At 39.8% G+C, this 11,943-nt stretch overlaps 1 protein-coding gene across 1 annotated transcript; it reads right to left on the minus strand.

The window, feature by feature from the left end:
* Nucleotides 1-1,414: 1,414 nt before the first annotated feature.
* Nucleotides 1,415-10,159, minus strand: CLDN12 (claudin 12). The gene is made up of 2 exons (XM_062178396.1): nt 10,069-10,159; nt 1,415-4,718 (listed from the first exon to the last, which is right to left on the minus strand). The coding sequence occupies exon 2, from the start codon at nt 4,683-4,685 to the stop codon at nt 3,951-3,953; it is 735 nt and encodes a 244-aa protein (XP_062034380.1). The 5' UTR covers nt 4,686-4,718; nt 10,069-10,159; the 3' UTR covers nt 1,415-3,950.
* Nucleotides 10,160-11,943: the final 1,784 nt, after the last annotated feature.

Consider the following 11,943-nt stretch of genomic DNA (forward strand, 5'->3'; position numbering starts at 1 on the left):
TTTTTTTTTCCTCCCCATTTATTTCTTTAAGTATGATCACTTGGATTTTTATTTTATTAAAGAGATTTAAACTCATTACTACTATTTACTTTGATGCAAAATTGTCCCAGATTTGGCCAGTGGGAGCTCCTTTAAGCTGGTTCCATGATTCTTTGCACATTTCCTCACTTCTGGGCAGATGTGCTGGGCTCATCTTATACTTTTCCTGCCCAGTGCTGGGAACAGTCTTTTCTCCGAGGAGCTCTGTGCAGGGTGTATTTTTAAAAACTGGTCTTGGATAATGGCTGCAAACAATGCAAATGTCTGACTTCTGCTTGAAATATCAACCTTGTGAACTTAGTTAACGAGAAAGAATTCTCTAGCATTTAGTCACCCTGGTCGGTGAAAGCAGCTAGGGATGCTCAGCTGACATGGCTTCTGACATCCAGTGCAACATACAGCTCTACATCTAACACATGTTCATAGTGCCTTGGGTTTCGGTGAGGAGTGTTAAGTGGGAACTGTCCCCAGTTGACGGTAACTGGAAACTAAAAGCTCATCACAGGTTTCAGAAATGTTGTGGTGACCTCCCTGCCACTTCTCCTGGTAACCTCAATCTTCGTAGACTGGAGAAAGGTCTGCCTCAACTTTTAAGAACTCCCCATCTTTGGCCGGCGCCGTGGCGGCCATTGGAGGGTGAACCAACGGCAAAAGGAAGAAGACCTTTCTCTCTGTCTCTCACTGTCCACTCTGCCTGTCAAAAAAAAAAAAAAAAAAAAAAAAAAAGAACTCCTCATCTCCAAGATCACAGACTCCACTGACCAGGCAGAGGAAATACACAACCTCACTGGGTGTTTTGTGGACCGTTCAAACAGCCTAGGGAACTCCTGGGACCACGCTTAGAAATCAATGAAGGCACTCGATACTTCTGGAATAAGATTCTATGCTTTCCAATTCCTTTCTGGTTCCTATTCTAAAGGACTTCAAACAGGACTGCATCTTTTTCAATTTACATACACTTGAGAAACATAATTAGAAATATTTCACCTTAAAGCAACAAGGAGGGGCCAGTGCTGTGGCACAGTGGGTTTAAACCCCAGCGCAGGCATCCCAAATGAGCACCAGTTCGAGTCCCGGTTGCTCCTCTTCTGATCCAGCTCTCTGCTATGGCTTGGAAGCAGTAGAAGATGGCCCAAGTCCTTGGGTCCCTGCACCCATGTGGAAGACCTGGAAGAAGCTCTTGGCTCCTGACTTCAGATCAGCTCGGCTCTGGCCATTGTGGTCATTTGGGAAGTGAACCAGCAGAATGGAAGACCCCTCTCTCTCAGGCTCTACCTCTCTCTGTATCTCTTTCAAATAAAATAAAATAATTCTCAAAAAAAAAAAAAAAGCAACAAGGAAAGAACAGAAGCAGAAACTTGTAAAAATACATCTTTTAATAAACATCAAGAAGTACAGTGCACTTTCAATGAGGTTTTACATTACAGTTTACAGCAAATATTGTATCCATTATTGTGTATATGTACAAATAAAGTAAACTCAGGTTCATTTGTTTTCTCCCATGGCTGGGTAAACCAAATCTGACACACCCTAACACTTGAACGTTGTTTCCTAAGTTGCTGTCAATAAAGGCCTTTAAGTTGTTATCTATAAAGGCCTTTAAAATTAATAAGCTTTTAATATTAATGGAAAAAGATAATGCCTCTCAACATAATGACAGCCTGGTAAGTACTCTAAAGTGACTGAAAAAAATTGTAAGTATTTGCTTTCATTTGATAGCTTTCAAAAGTAGCTTCTCAATAGCAAATCTGAAACCCTAAAGAAAAATAATAAAGAATTCTTTTTTCTGCCTAATAAATCAATAATAAATAACTAATTTAATGTTACAAACCAAAAGATTCTTGTACAAAAGCTAATGTTTATATTTACAATCCCATGAATTAAAAACTGTCTAGTATCTTAATGGCTTAGTCTAGTTTTCTTTAACATTATGTATATGAAGACCAAGTGGATGGTGGAATTCTCAATACTTCTGGACAAATGCTTCATGGGAGAGATTAATTACCAAATAGGCAAAATTAATATTAGCAGTTTTAATATTAATCTCAAAATTTCACCCCCATTGTCTTGGAATGATACAGACTCAGCCACATCAGAAAAAAATGAAAAGGATCAGAACTCAAAGAAATCAGAAACTGTAAATAAAAATCCATAGCCTTGAGAAAAGTATACAACTGGCCTTATTTTCTATATACATAAAGTAGTGTTACAATTAGGAAAAAAAATACCACATGTAACTACAGAATTGTAAGAATCTTATTCAGATTTGCAAAAGAGGCATAATAATTTTACAACTCCCTGCTTGTAAAATCCACAATGGCTAAAGGAACAAAATCCTTTTGGACACAATGCTAACATGTAGCAAATTACACAATAAGCAGCTCAAATTCCTAATAGTAGAGGTCCAATATCCCTGAATTTCTAAGTATCTGTCTTAGCATTAACATGGTTTTATCTAATCGTTAACCCATCAGAAGAGATTTTAAAAATTTCTTCCTTTTTAACATGGCATCATACTTCCAAGGGTGGAAAGGATACAACTTAATTGCTCTACCACTTCTGCCCATTCCTGTGCATCTGATACATAGTGTTTCACAGCATCCAGGTTAAGCTAGCTCCCTAAGGATCCAATGAATTGAAGTAAACTGAATATCTCTAGGTCCAGGATATTGCTGGTGCTGTACAACTAGTGTGCTAGAAAGTCAGATCTCTGGTCGAAATATATTCCTGGATCAATGATTCTAAAGTCAAAGGCCAGCCATCAGTGAAGTCAGGCTGTTCCCTAATATCAGATAACAACTGCATTTTCCTGATTATTTTAAAAGTTATTAGTGGATGGAACCAGAGAGCACACTCTTCAGGGATTCTCCAAAGCACCTCTGAAGGTACTGGGCAGAAATATATACACAAGGAAATCATCAGTGATGGTGCAGGAACTGAGTCAAAGGTAGAGGAGGTCATGGGAAAACCATTCCTTACTTCTTCACCCATTGCTCAACAGGGAGTCACCAGAGTGAGGCTCTGATGTTGTCACTGAACAACAGACTCTTGTCCCCTACCACATATGTCTTTCAAAACCCAAATCATTAGGGCCCTTTTATTTATTTCTGTTAGCCACTAGGAGATTATGTGTGGACATGAGTACTGCTTGATGGGTGGTATCTGGAAAAAGGTTTCCCCTTCTTCCCAGGAAGCACCAACCTGTCACATGGCACATTTAAACTCTGATAATACAATTTATGAAATCATTAACTTTAAAAATTACAGTAAGTATTATCCATAACTAATATAGACTTGAAATGTTAGTCTTACCCTGATATCACTTAAAATGTATTTTACTTTTAAACAGTGGCATGAGGTAGAAGATAAGAAACTCACAAAAGAAAGTTATCTTCAACATACTAAAGTCTACTTAGCACAATTAGTCCCAAGAGTGAAGTAAGAAAAATTATAGCCTTAAATTGGTAGATTATTGACTACAGTTAAAATTTTACCTTTATTTGGAGTAAATTTCTCATATATGAATTGCCTTTGAGTTTATGGTATCACAGAAAAAGGAAAATATACAACAGAAATATTCATAAAGATTATATGCAATGATTTCTCAGAGTTATCACTCTTTAACCATGTTATTCTGTCACCTCAATTGTGACATAAGTCCTTTCTATTTAAATATTTGACCAGATATCAATATGAAAGTTAAAAACCTCTCCATAGAAGAAGCAATAGGAACGATTCACATTTAAAATAATGTCCTTCTCATAAAAACTAGCAGCACTTCATTCTAACAAGACATACAAATTTGGTTTCACTGGTCAGGAACAAAGGAAAATGTATATATGTCCAAAAATGCTCCTTGCACAAGGGGAATATGAGGCTACAAGAAATTTTCTTTAACAACTATTTCCCCATTAGGTGGCATGGGAAACTACTGGAATGTCGATTTCAATGGCAGAGAGGCGGGAGCGTGCTGAATAGGGCTGTGAGTAAGTGTGCATACTGGGAGGATGGGAGTACAGTGGTTGCCAGAAAGGAGAGGGCAAGGATTTGCAGACACAGTACCAAATAAACAGCAAGAGGGAGGTCATAAACAGGCCCCCTGCACTGGCGATCGTGACATACACTGCATAGTCAAACGTAAAGACTGGCTCAAATTTCCTGTTCAGGTGGAAGTTGTAAAAGATGACCCAGATGGACGGGGAGAGGCTCACGGTACCTGCCAAGAAAAACAGCAGCCCGGCCACAAGGTGGCAGCCGGCACTATTGACCAGACACTTGGCCAGCTTGATGTTAGGCACGGAGGCTCTGAAGGCCGTGTTGCACATTCCTATGAGGGAGAGCAGCAGGGCGCCCATGGCGATCAGGATGCTGAGGGGCAGGGCAAACTGGAGAACACGCAGGTCCAGCTGGTCAACCGACGAGTACCAGGTAGTGTCGTACATCAGGCAGTCACTGCTCCCGTCATACCGGGCACATTTTACCCACAGGCCTGTGTAAACAGTCAGGTTCTTCTCATTCCTGTTGAACGTGATCAGTCGTAACTTTCTCCAGTTGGGAAGCATAGTCCCCGCAAAGAGACCTGCTACTGAGGCGATTCCACACAGGAAAGAGAGGACCGTGGCCGCATGGACATCCCGACAGCCCATGGCAGGAAAGCTGGTGCAGTACTGGCAGTCAGACTAGGGGTGACACACAAGAAGACACATATGAGGGGACAACAGGAGAGCAGAGCAGGAAAGGTGGTGCCCACTGGCAACACATCTAATAATGAGAGTCAATACGAAGGGGAAACTCTCCTTTGCCTCCTGCGTATAACAGGAATGTATAGAAACACAAGTGCACGTGGTCCTGGAGCACAGGGTACACACCTACACTTGGTTATCACTGCCTGGGTTCTGTAGCAACCATAATCTTTAGTCATCAGTGTTTTTCTTTACAGTTAAACAAAGGAGCAAACAATGTCAAATTCTCTTAACATCATACCTCAAATTCTCTTGGCTGTCAATAATCATTCATTCGGCACACATACATCAAGTACATTTATGTGCTGGGCACTTAAATTTATAGCAGGGGCCAGAGCACTCATCAATCATCATTTAGCTGCAAATATCACAAATGCTCATGCAAGTGTAAAGTAAGAACAGCACACAGCAAAGGGGAAGGCAGCTCAAGGCAAAGGTGTGGGCCAAAGAGGCAGTACAGGACAGCAGAGTGGCTGAGAGCTGAACCCAGCCAGAATGCTCGAGTTCTAATCCTTACCTCCTTATCTACAGGCTGAGTGACCCTGGGCCAGTTACAGAACTTCCCTGCATCTCATTTTCCCCATTTGAAAAATGGAAAAAAATAACAGTACCTATTTCATGTGTTGTTCATTGGATCTGATGAGTTAATGTCATGTCAAGGGCTTCAATCATGTTTGGAGCTCTGTAAGCACTATGCAAGGGTACTACCTCTCAGCATTCAATGGTCAGCTCTGTACTTCGCATGCTGGCCAGTTCAGGAAACATTTGTTGAATGCATATTTAAGAAAAAGCAACTGATTTCATTTCTACACACTAGACACATTGGTAAATTACAGAAAGCAAATGGACTCATCTCCAACCAGTTAGTCAGGTGAAAAGATAAGAACAAAGGTCCTTGAAATTATTCAACTATTTCCTGACTGATTCAAGATCACCCAAGTGCTTTTCAAAGAAATCTATAGCCCTCATTGGTTCATGTACTTTTACTATTCACATTAAGATGAATGCAAAGATTTCTGAAGCAATGACAACCTATCTCTACTAATGCTATTGAAAAAAAAAAAAAAACAGAGCCAGGCTTTTCTTATCCCAAATTAGAAAGCTGTGTTCCTTTTCTATATGAAAAACAGTATCTTATTCAGCTTTAATTTCTTCAAGAGTTTGAAACTCCCTTTCAAAACACTACACGAATGTATTTTCTCTGTCTTATATAATACCCCCATGAGGCAACAGAGCAGACCTTTTTTTTTTTGGCCAGAGCATGAAAAAAGTCACAAAGAATAATTTTTATTTCTGGAGATAGTGTGGTGGTGCCTACAAAGTCCATCATCCTTTGCAGAATCAAATATCATCTGCTGAGATGGTGGAGTCGCACTCCTAGGAGTTCAGGATCAGAAAAATTATCATGACCAAACTGCTAGGAAAGTGGGTCAAGACACGATTCAAACATGTGTTCCATCAGAAAGGCATAATATTCTAAACAGTATGTTACATGTATATTTAAGCCAGTCATACGAAACAGGAATAACTTTACTAGCAAAAAGGTCTATGTGTATATACCTATAATCATAGATATATAAGTATTCAGTATAAAATCAGAGTTTATGCACAAATGACTATAAAAGTCTGTAAGTTAAACATGGTTAGTTCTAAATGTTTCCACTAATATTAGCTTATTATTTGTTTATTATGTTGCCTCTATCAGTATTCTCAGAAGTAGCAATTGTTTAAGAAAATCTCATGGATAAAAAGACCTAAAGAAATTATATTCCTAATTTTTTCATGCAAATTGGGGGGGGGGGAACCTCCTGCTTAATGTTAGTACCTTGCTTGCACGTGTCTTGATTAATTTTTACCATGATGATCCAGCAATGGAAACTCTAGTGTGGATTTGAGGATATTTACATTGGATAACAGGATAACAGTATTAATGAAGCCAAGCTCCACAGTCCAGCTCTAACCTGGTTTTTGCTTATTCACCTATCTCCTCATCAGGAACAACTTGCACACCACCTGGCACACAAGTCATTCTAGCTTTAATAAATGAGCAGAGAGCCCTACACTAGTCAAGAACATGAAAGGTGGGCCACAGGAATTGGATAAAGAAGTAGCTATTAGTAAGTAATCATTCAGCAAGTACATAAAAAATACAAGTATTTATGTTGTGCAGAGTATCTAGCAACTGCAAAACACACTGTTTGGCCTGGGAAGGACACTGAGACCACTGGAATCTAGAACCTGTTCCCTGTGTGTTAACAGTCAGGAAAAGAACATGCTGTTTAATGCAAACTCTAATGCTGACAGTGAATCAACTATATTACTACATACTAAATATTCATTGTTAGCTAGTTTATGAAATGAACTAATAAGGTATCTACTCATAGAAATTTATTATCCAGGGTTACTAAGCAATAAAGGAAAATAAGGATTTGATCAATGTTGTCAAGATAGATGAAAAAGGTTCCCCCTGTTTTTTCAAAGCTTGAGAACTCCTTCAGACAACCCACTCAGAGTCTAACACAATCACAACTACTACTTGCTTTCAGAGGTAAGGAACAAATACTTGGAATTTCAATGTAACAGATTTCATCAATCAAGCTAACCTATACCACTGACTACTGCAAAGTAAGTGCAATGAAAAGCAAGATCAGGATGAATAATGTTGTTATTAATAAATTCCTTTAAGTCTTAGCCTACAGATTATAAACTGACATTAATAAACAGAGGTGGGCCAATACTTGTTTCGATATTAAGTGTGTTTAACTATATCCTCTACCCAAAGACACAATGGCATTTTTCAGAAAAGAAATACTATTAGCCTCTGTTCTTACGCTAAATTCCAACACTGGTAATGAAACTGGCATCTAGTTCCTTCTAACTTCCTTTCACTGCTTTACTTTTTATGCCCTGTTCTTAATTCCAGATGCCTACGATTTGATGTCACATATTTTACTAGAAGAATAAAGCAATATAGTTAGGGGAAGGAATATATTCAGTGTCTTAAAAATCAAAGATGCTAAATTCCAAATTAGGATTTTTTCATACTTGAGAAGATAAAAAGACCTCTACGTTTGTGCTATGTCAATTAACTTTGAATCCAGATTAATTTCTTTAAATGAAAATCTTATGTCACACCAATTTTTACCAATCAGTAGTTTCAATTTCTCACATAGTAAAGTCATTACAGTTTCCAGTCTTCCCCACAGTTTACCCCCATCTGGTTCCTGCTAGATCCTCAACCTCCCTCTGTCACTCTCCCAATTTACATACCACAGTCTATGCAGTCATAATGTCTTTTTTTTAAAAATTGCATTTATTTATTTGAGAGGCATGGAGACAGGGAGAGAGACAGACCTGTCAGCTAGTTCACTCCCCAAATTCCTGCAATCACCAGGGGCTGGGCGAAGGCCAAAGCTGGGAGCCAAGAACACAATCCAGGTCTCCCATGTACGTAGCAGGAGTCCCATTACGTGAGTCATCACCACTGCCTTCTAGCATCTGCAGAAACTGGTCAGGTACTTCAGCATGGGATGTAGGCCGCATATCCTAGACTAATCACATACCTCTGCTTTCTTTTAAAACTTCAAAAATGTTTCACTTTCTGATTTGGTTAAGGGATTCCCCTCATGTTATTCTTTCTCCTATAACTTTCTTAACCCCATCCTATTTTTTTGCTTAACTAACAAATTTATCCTTCTTTCTGGTTTCCACCCCAATCTTCTTCCTCCTGCCTATGGTTACATGCTACAGCAGCACAGCACCTCTGTGTTTTTTGTTTGGTAGCAGTAATCATGTTTATAATTCCTTGTTCAGTGTTCGTCTTTCCCACCAATCTATGAATCCCAGAACAAATATCTTTGTTTTGTGCACTATGGCTAACACTGGCACATAGAAGACACTTGGTTATTTGTTGAATCAATGAAGAAACAAACAAAGGGTACTTATGAGGCTGATCAGGATACAGAGAAAGTTATAAATTTGCTTAAGTATCAGTTTCATTCATCTCATTTGAGACAATTCACATCATCATGGGTAGTGAAGCATCCAGGCTGCTGTTATAACCATGCCCCTGTTGTCGACTCCTTACCGGCCAAAAGTCTCAAAGGTCATTTTCTTCTCCCCAGAATCCTGTGACCAGGAAAGATGAGGCCATTCGCAGACTACTTATAAATAGACTATGCCTCTAGAAATACATATCTAAGTTTGGCAACACTAACTTCAATAGTGGTTAGGAGAGCAATCTATTTTGTCTGTGTTTATTTTGTTTTCAATTTATAGGCATGTGGCACATTGGATATACTTCATTAAAAGTGCTTAGAATATCAAATGTATGTTTTAATAGCAGTGTGTGGGGAGAATACATCTTTTTTGCTACATAAAAACCCCTAACTGGGGATGACAGAAAAGATGTAAGGCTAAGAACACCCTTCACGAATCTGAAGCTGGGTCACTCATACTGACGCACAGGTGCCACTTCCAGCTGGCAGGCAGCTTGTACTGCTGTCGAGGAGACCAATGACCCAAATACTAGTCACAACCTATCATTTTCAAAGTGAGCAAGTCATCTATGCCTTCTGAACCTCAAATTTCTCATCTGCAAAATGTCCCCCAAGGTAGCTGTGAGACAATGAACAGCAAAGCCCTTTGCAAACCAGAATATGGTCAAAAATTTAACTTGATAATGATAACTAACTAGGCATATTTACTTTAACTAGGAAGAAGCCTTTCTTTTGAATTCTCAGCTTATAACCACAAACGATTACAGTCACATAACAATAATGACAAAATTTTATCTTCAGAGCAGTTACTGACCAAATCAAATAATCACTGTTTCAAAACAACCTCTTCCCATTTGTTATTCGACTTCTTTTCACAGTGACTTTCAGAGAAGAAAGTGGATAAAATTTGGAACATACTTAAATGTTATCAAAGATATCACTTCAAATAAAAATGTTCTCAAAAGGACGTATTTCTGTGCTTTTGAACAGAGTTCAAGCAAGGCTAAGAGCTTTAGGAATTCAAAGACCATTACTATTTTTTCAAAGGCAATTTCAAGGAAAAGCTATAAGAGAACATGTCTAATAGCTAAATTTCTCAAAGATAACACTGATAATCCTGTCTACCTGTAATTTGGGATTTTTAGAAAATGTAAGTCATCAACCACTGCACTCAGAAGAGGTCTGCCCCACACTTTAATTTTGTTGAAGAAGATTAGAAAGTGTCATTACTGTTGGATAAATAGTAGCAGGAGGAAGGGAAATAAGATATTATCAAAGGATGTACTTACCCTTTGAGGTATCTGATAGTTTTAAAATAGCTTTAACCAACTTAAAAGAAACACATGTACATCTGAACACACAGTAGAGATGATCTGGACCTAAAGAAAGAGTAAAAACATCCCAGATTAAGACAGTACTTCTCCAAAATCCAATTAAATTCATATAGAATTATGAAGCTCATATAGAATTTGAAAAAAAATTAAGTCTAGGGGCTGGTGCCGTGGCTCACTTGGCTAATCCTCCACCTGCGGTGCCGGAATCCCATGTGGGCGCCGGGTTCTAGTCCCGGTTGCTCCTCTTTCATTCCAGCTCTCTGCTGTGGCCCGGAAAGGCAGTGGAGGATGGCCCAAGTGCTTGGGCCCTGCACCCGCATGGGAGACTAGGAGGAGGCACCTGGCTCCTGGCTTCAGATAGGCACAGTGCACCGGCCGTAGCAGCCATTTGGGGGGTGAACCAACAGAAGGAAAACCTTTCTCTCTGTCTCTCCCTCACACTGTCTGTAACTCTACCTGTCAAATTAAAAAAAAAAAAAAAAAACTTAAAAAAAAAATTAAGTCTCAAACCAATACAATGTTATATCAAAAGGGTAGACATTAAGTTTTTTAAAAAGACAGCTTTTTTTTTTTTTTTTTAAAGATTTATTTATTTGGGCCGGTGCTGTGGCTCAATAGGCTAATCCTCCGCCTTGCGATGCCAGCACACCGGGTTCTAGTCCTGATCAGGGTGCCAGATTCTGTCCCGGTTGCCCCTCTTCCAGGCCAGCTCTCTGCTATGGCCCGGGAAGGCAGTGGAGGATGGCCCAAGTGCTTGGGCCCTGCACCCCATGGGAGACCAGGAGAAGCACCTGGCTCCTGCCTTCGGATCAGCGCGATGTGCCAGCCGCGGTGGCCATTGGAGGGTGAACCAACGGCAAAAGGAAGACCTTTCTCTCTGTCTCTCTCTCTCTCACTGTCTACTCTGTCAAAAAAAAAAAAAAAAAGATTTATTTATTTGAAAGTCAGAGTTACATAGAGAGAGGAGAGGCAGAGAGAGAGGAGGTCTTCCATCTGATGGTTCACTCCCCAGTTGGCCACAACAATGGCTGGAGCTGCACCAATCTGAAGCCAGGAGCCAGGAGTTTCTTCCAGGTCTCCCATGTGGGTACAGGGACCCAAGGACTTGGGCCATCTTCCACTGCTTTCCCAAGCCATAGCAGAGAGCTGGATCGGAAAAGGAGCAGCCAGGACTAGAACCGGTGCCCATATTGCTGGCACTTCAGGCCAGGGTGTTAACCTGCTGTACCACAGCGCCAGCCCCCTGCTTATTCTTAAATTCGTATATTATTTATACTTAAGATACAGGAGAAAAAATTAACTCACTGTCTTGGAAATATACGACTAACGTTTAATGAGCTTTTACATCTTTTTTATAACTACAGCGAAAGAGTAAGGAAGGCAACGACACCCCTACAGTTGTCTTGGAAGTAAAAGAAACTGTCTCTTCTCTTCTTTATCGAAGGATACTGACAACAAAACCAGGCAAAGGTGATCTGCACAACGTATCCGAAAATTTGCAGCTAGAACTTTTTTTTTTTTTTTTTTTTTTGACAGGCAGAGTGGATAGTGAGAGACAGAGAGAAAGGTCTTCCTTTTTGCCGTTGGTTCACCCTCCAATGGCCGCTGCGGTCGGCGCATCTCGCTGATCCAAAGCCAGGAGCCTTTTTTTTTTTTTGAGTTTATAATCCCACCAATGTCTCAACACACCACCTAAAGATGTTTCCACACTCAGGTTCAGCACCCTTGTCTGAAACGCCTGGAACCAGAAGTATCTCAGATTTCAGGGTCTTTTTGCCTTTTGGAATAACTGCATGTGCATAATAAGACAGAATGGGGATGGGACCCAAG

This window comes from Lepus europaeus, chromosome 20 (genome assembly GCF_033115175.1).
Source record: "Lepus europaeus isolate LE1 chromosome 20, mLepTim1.pri, whole genome shotgun sequence".
Classification (NCBI taxonomy): domain Eukaryota; kingdom Metazoa; phylum Chordata; class Mammalia; order Lagomorpha; family Leporidae; genus Lepus; species Lepus europaeus.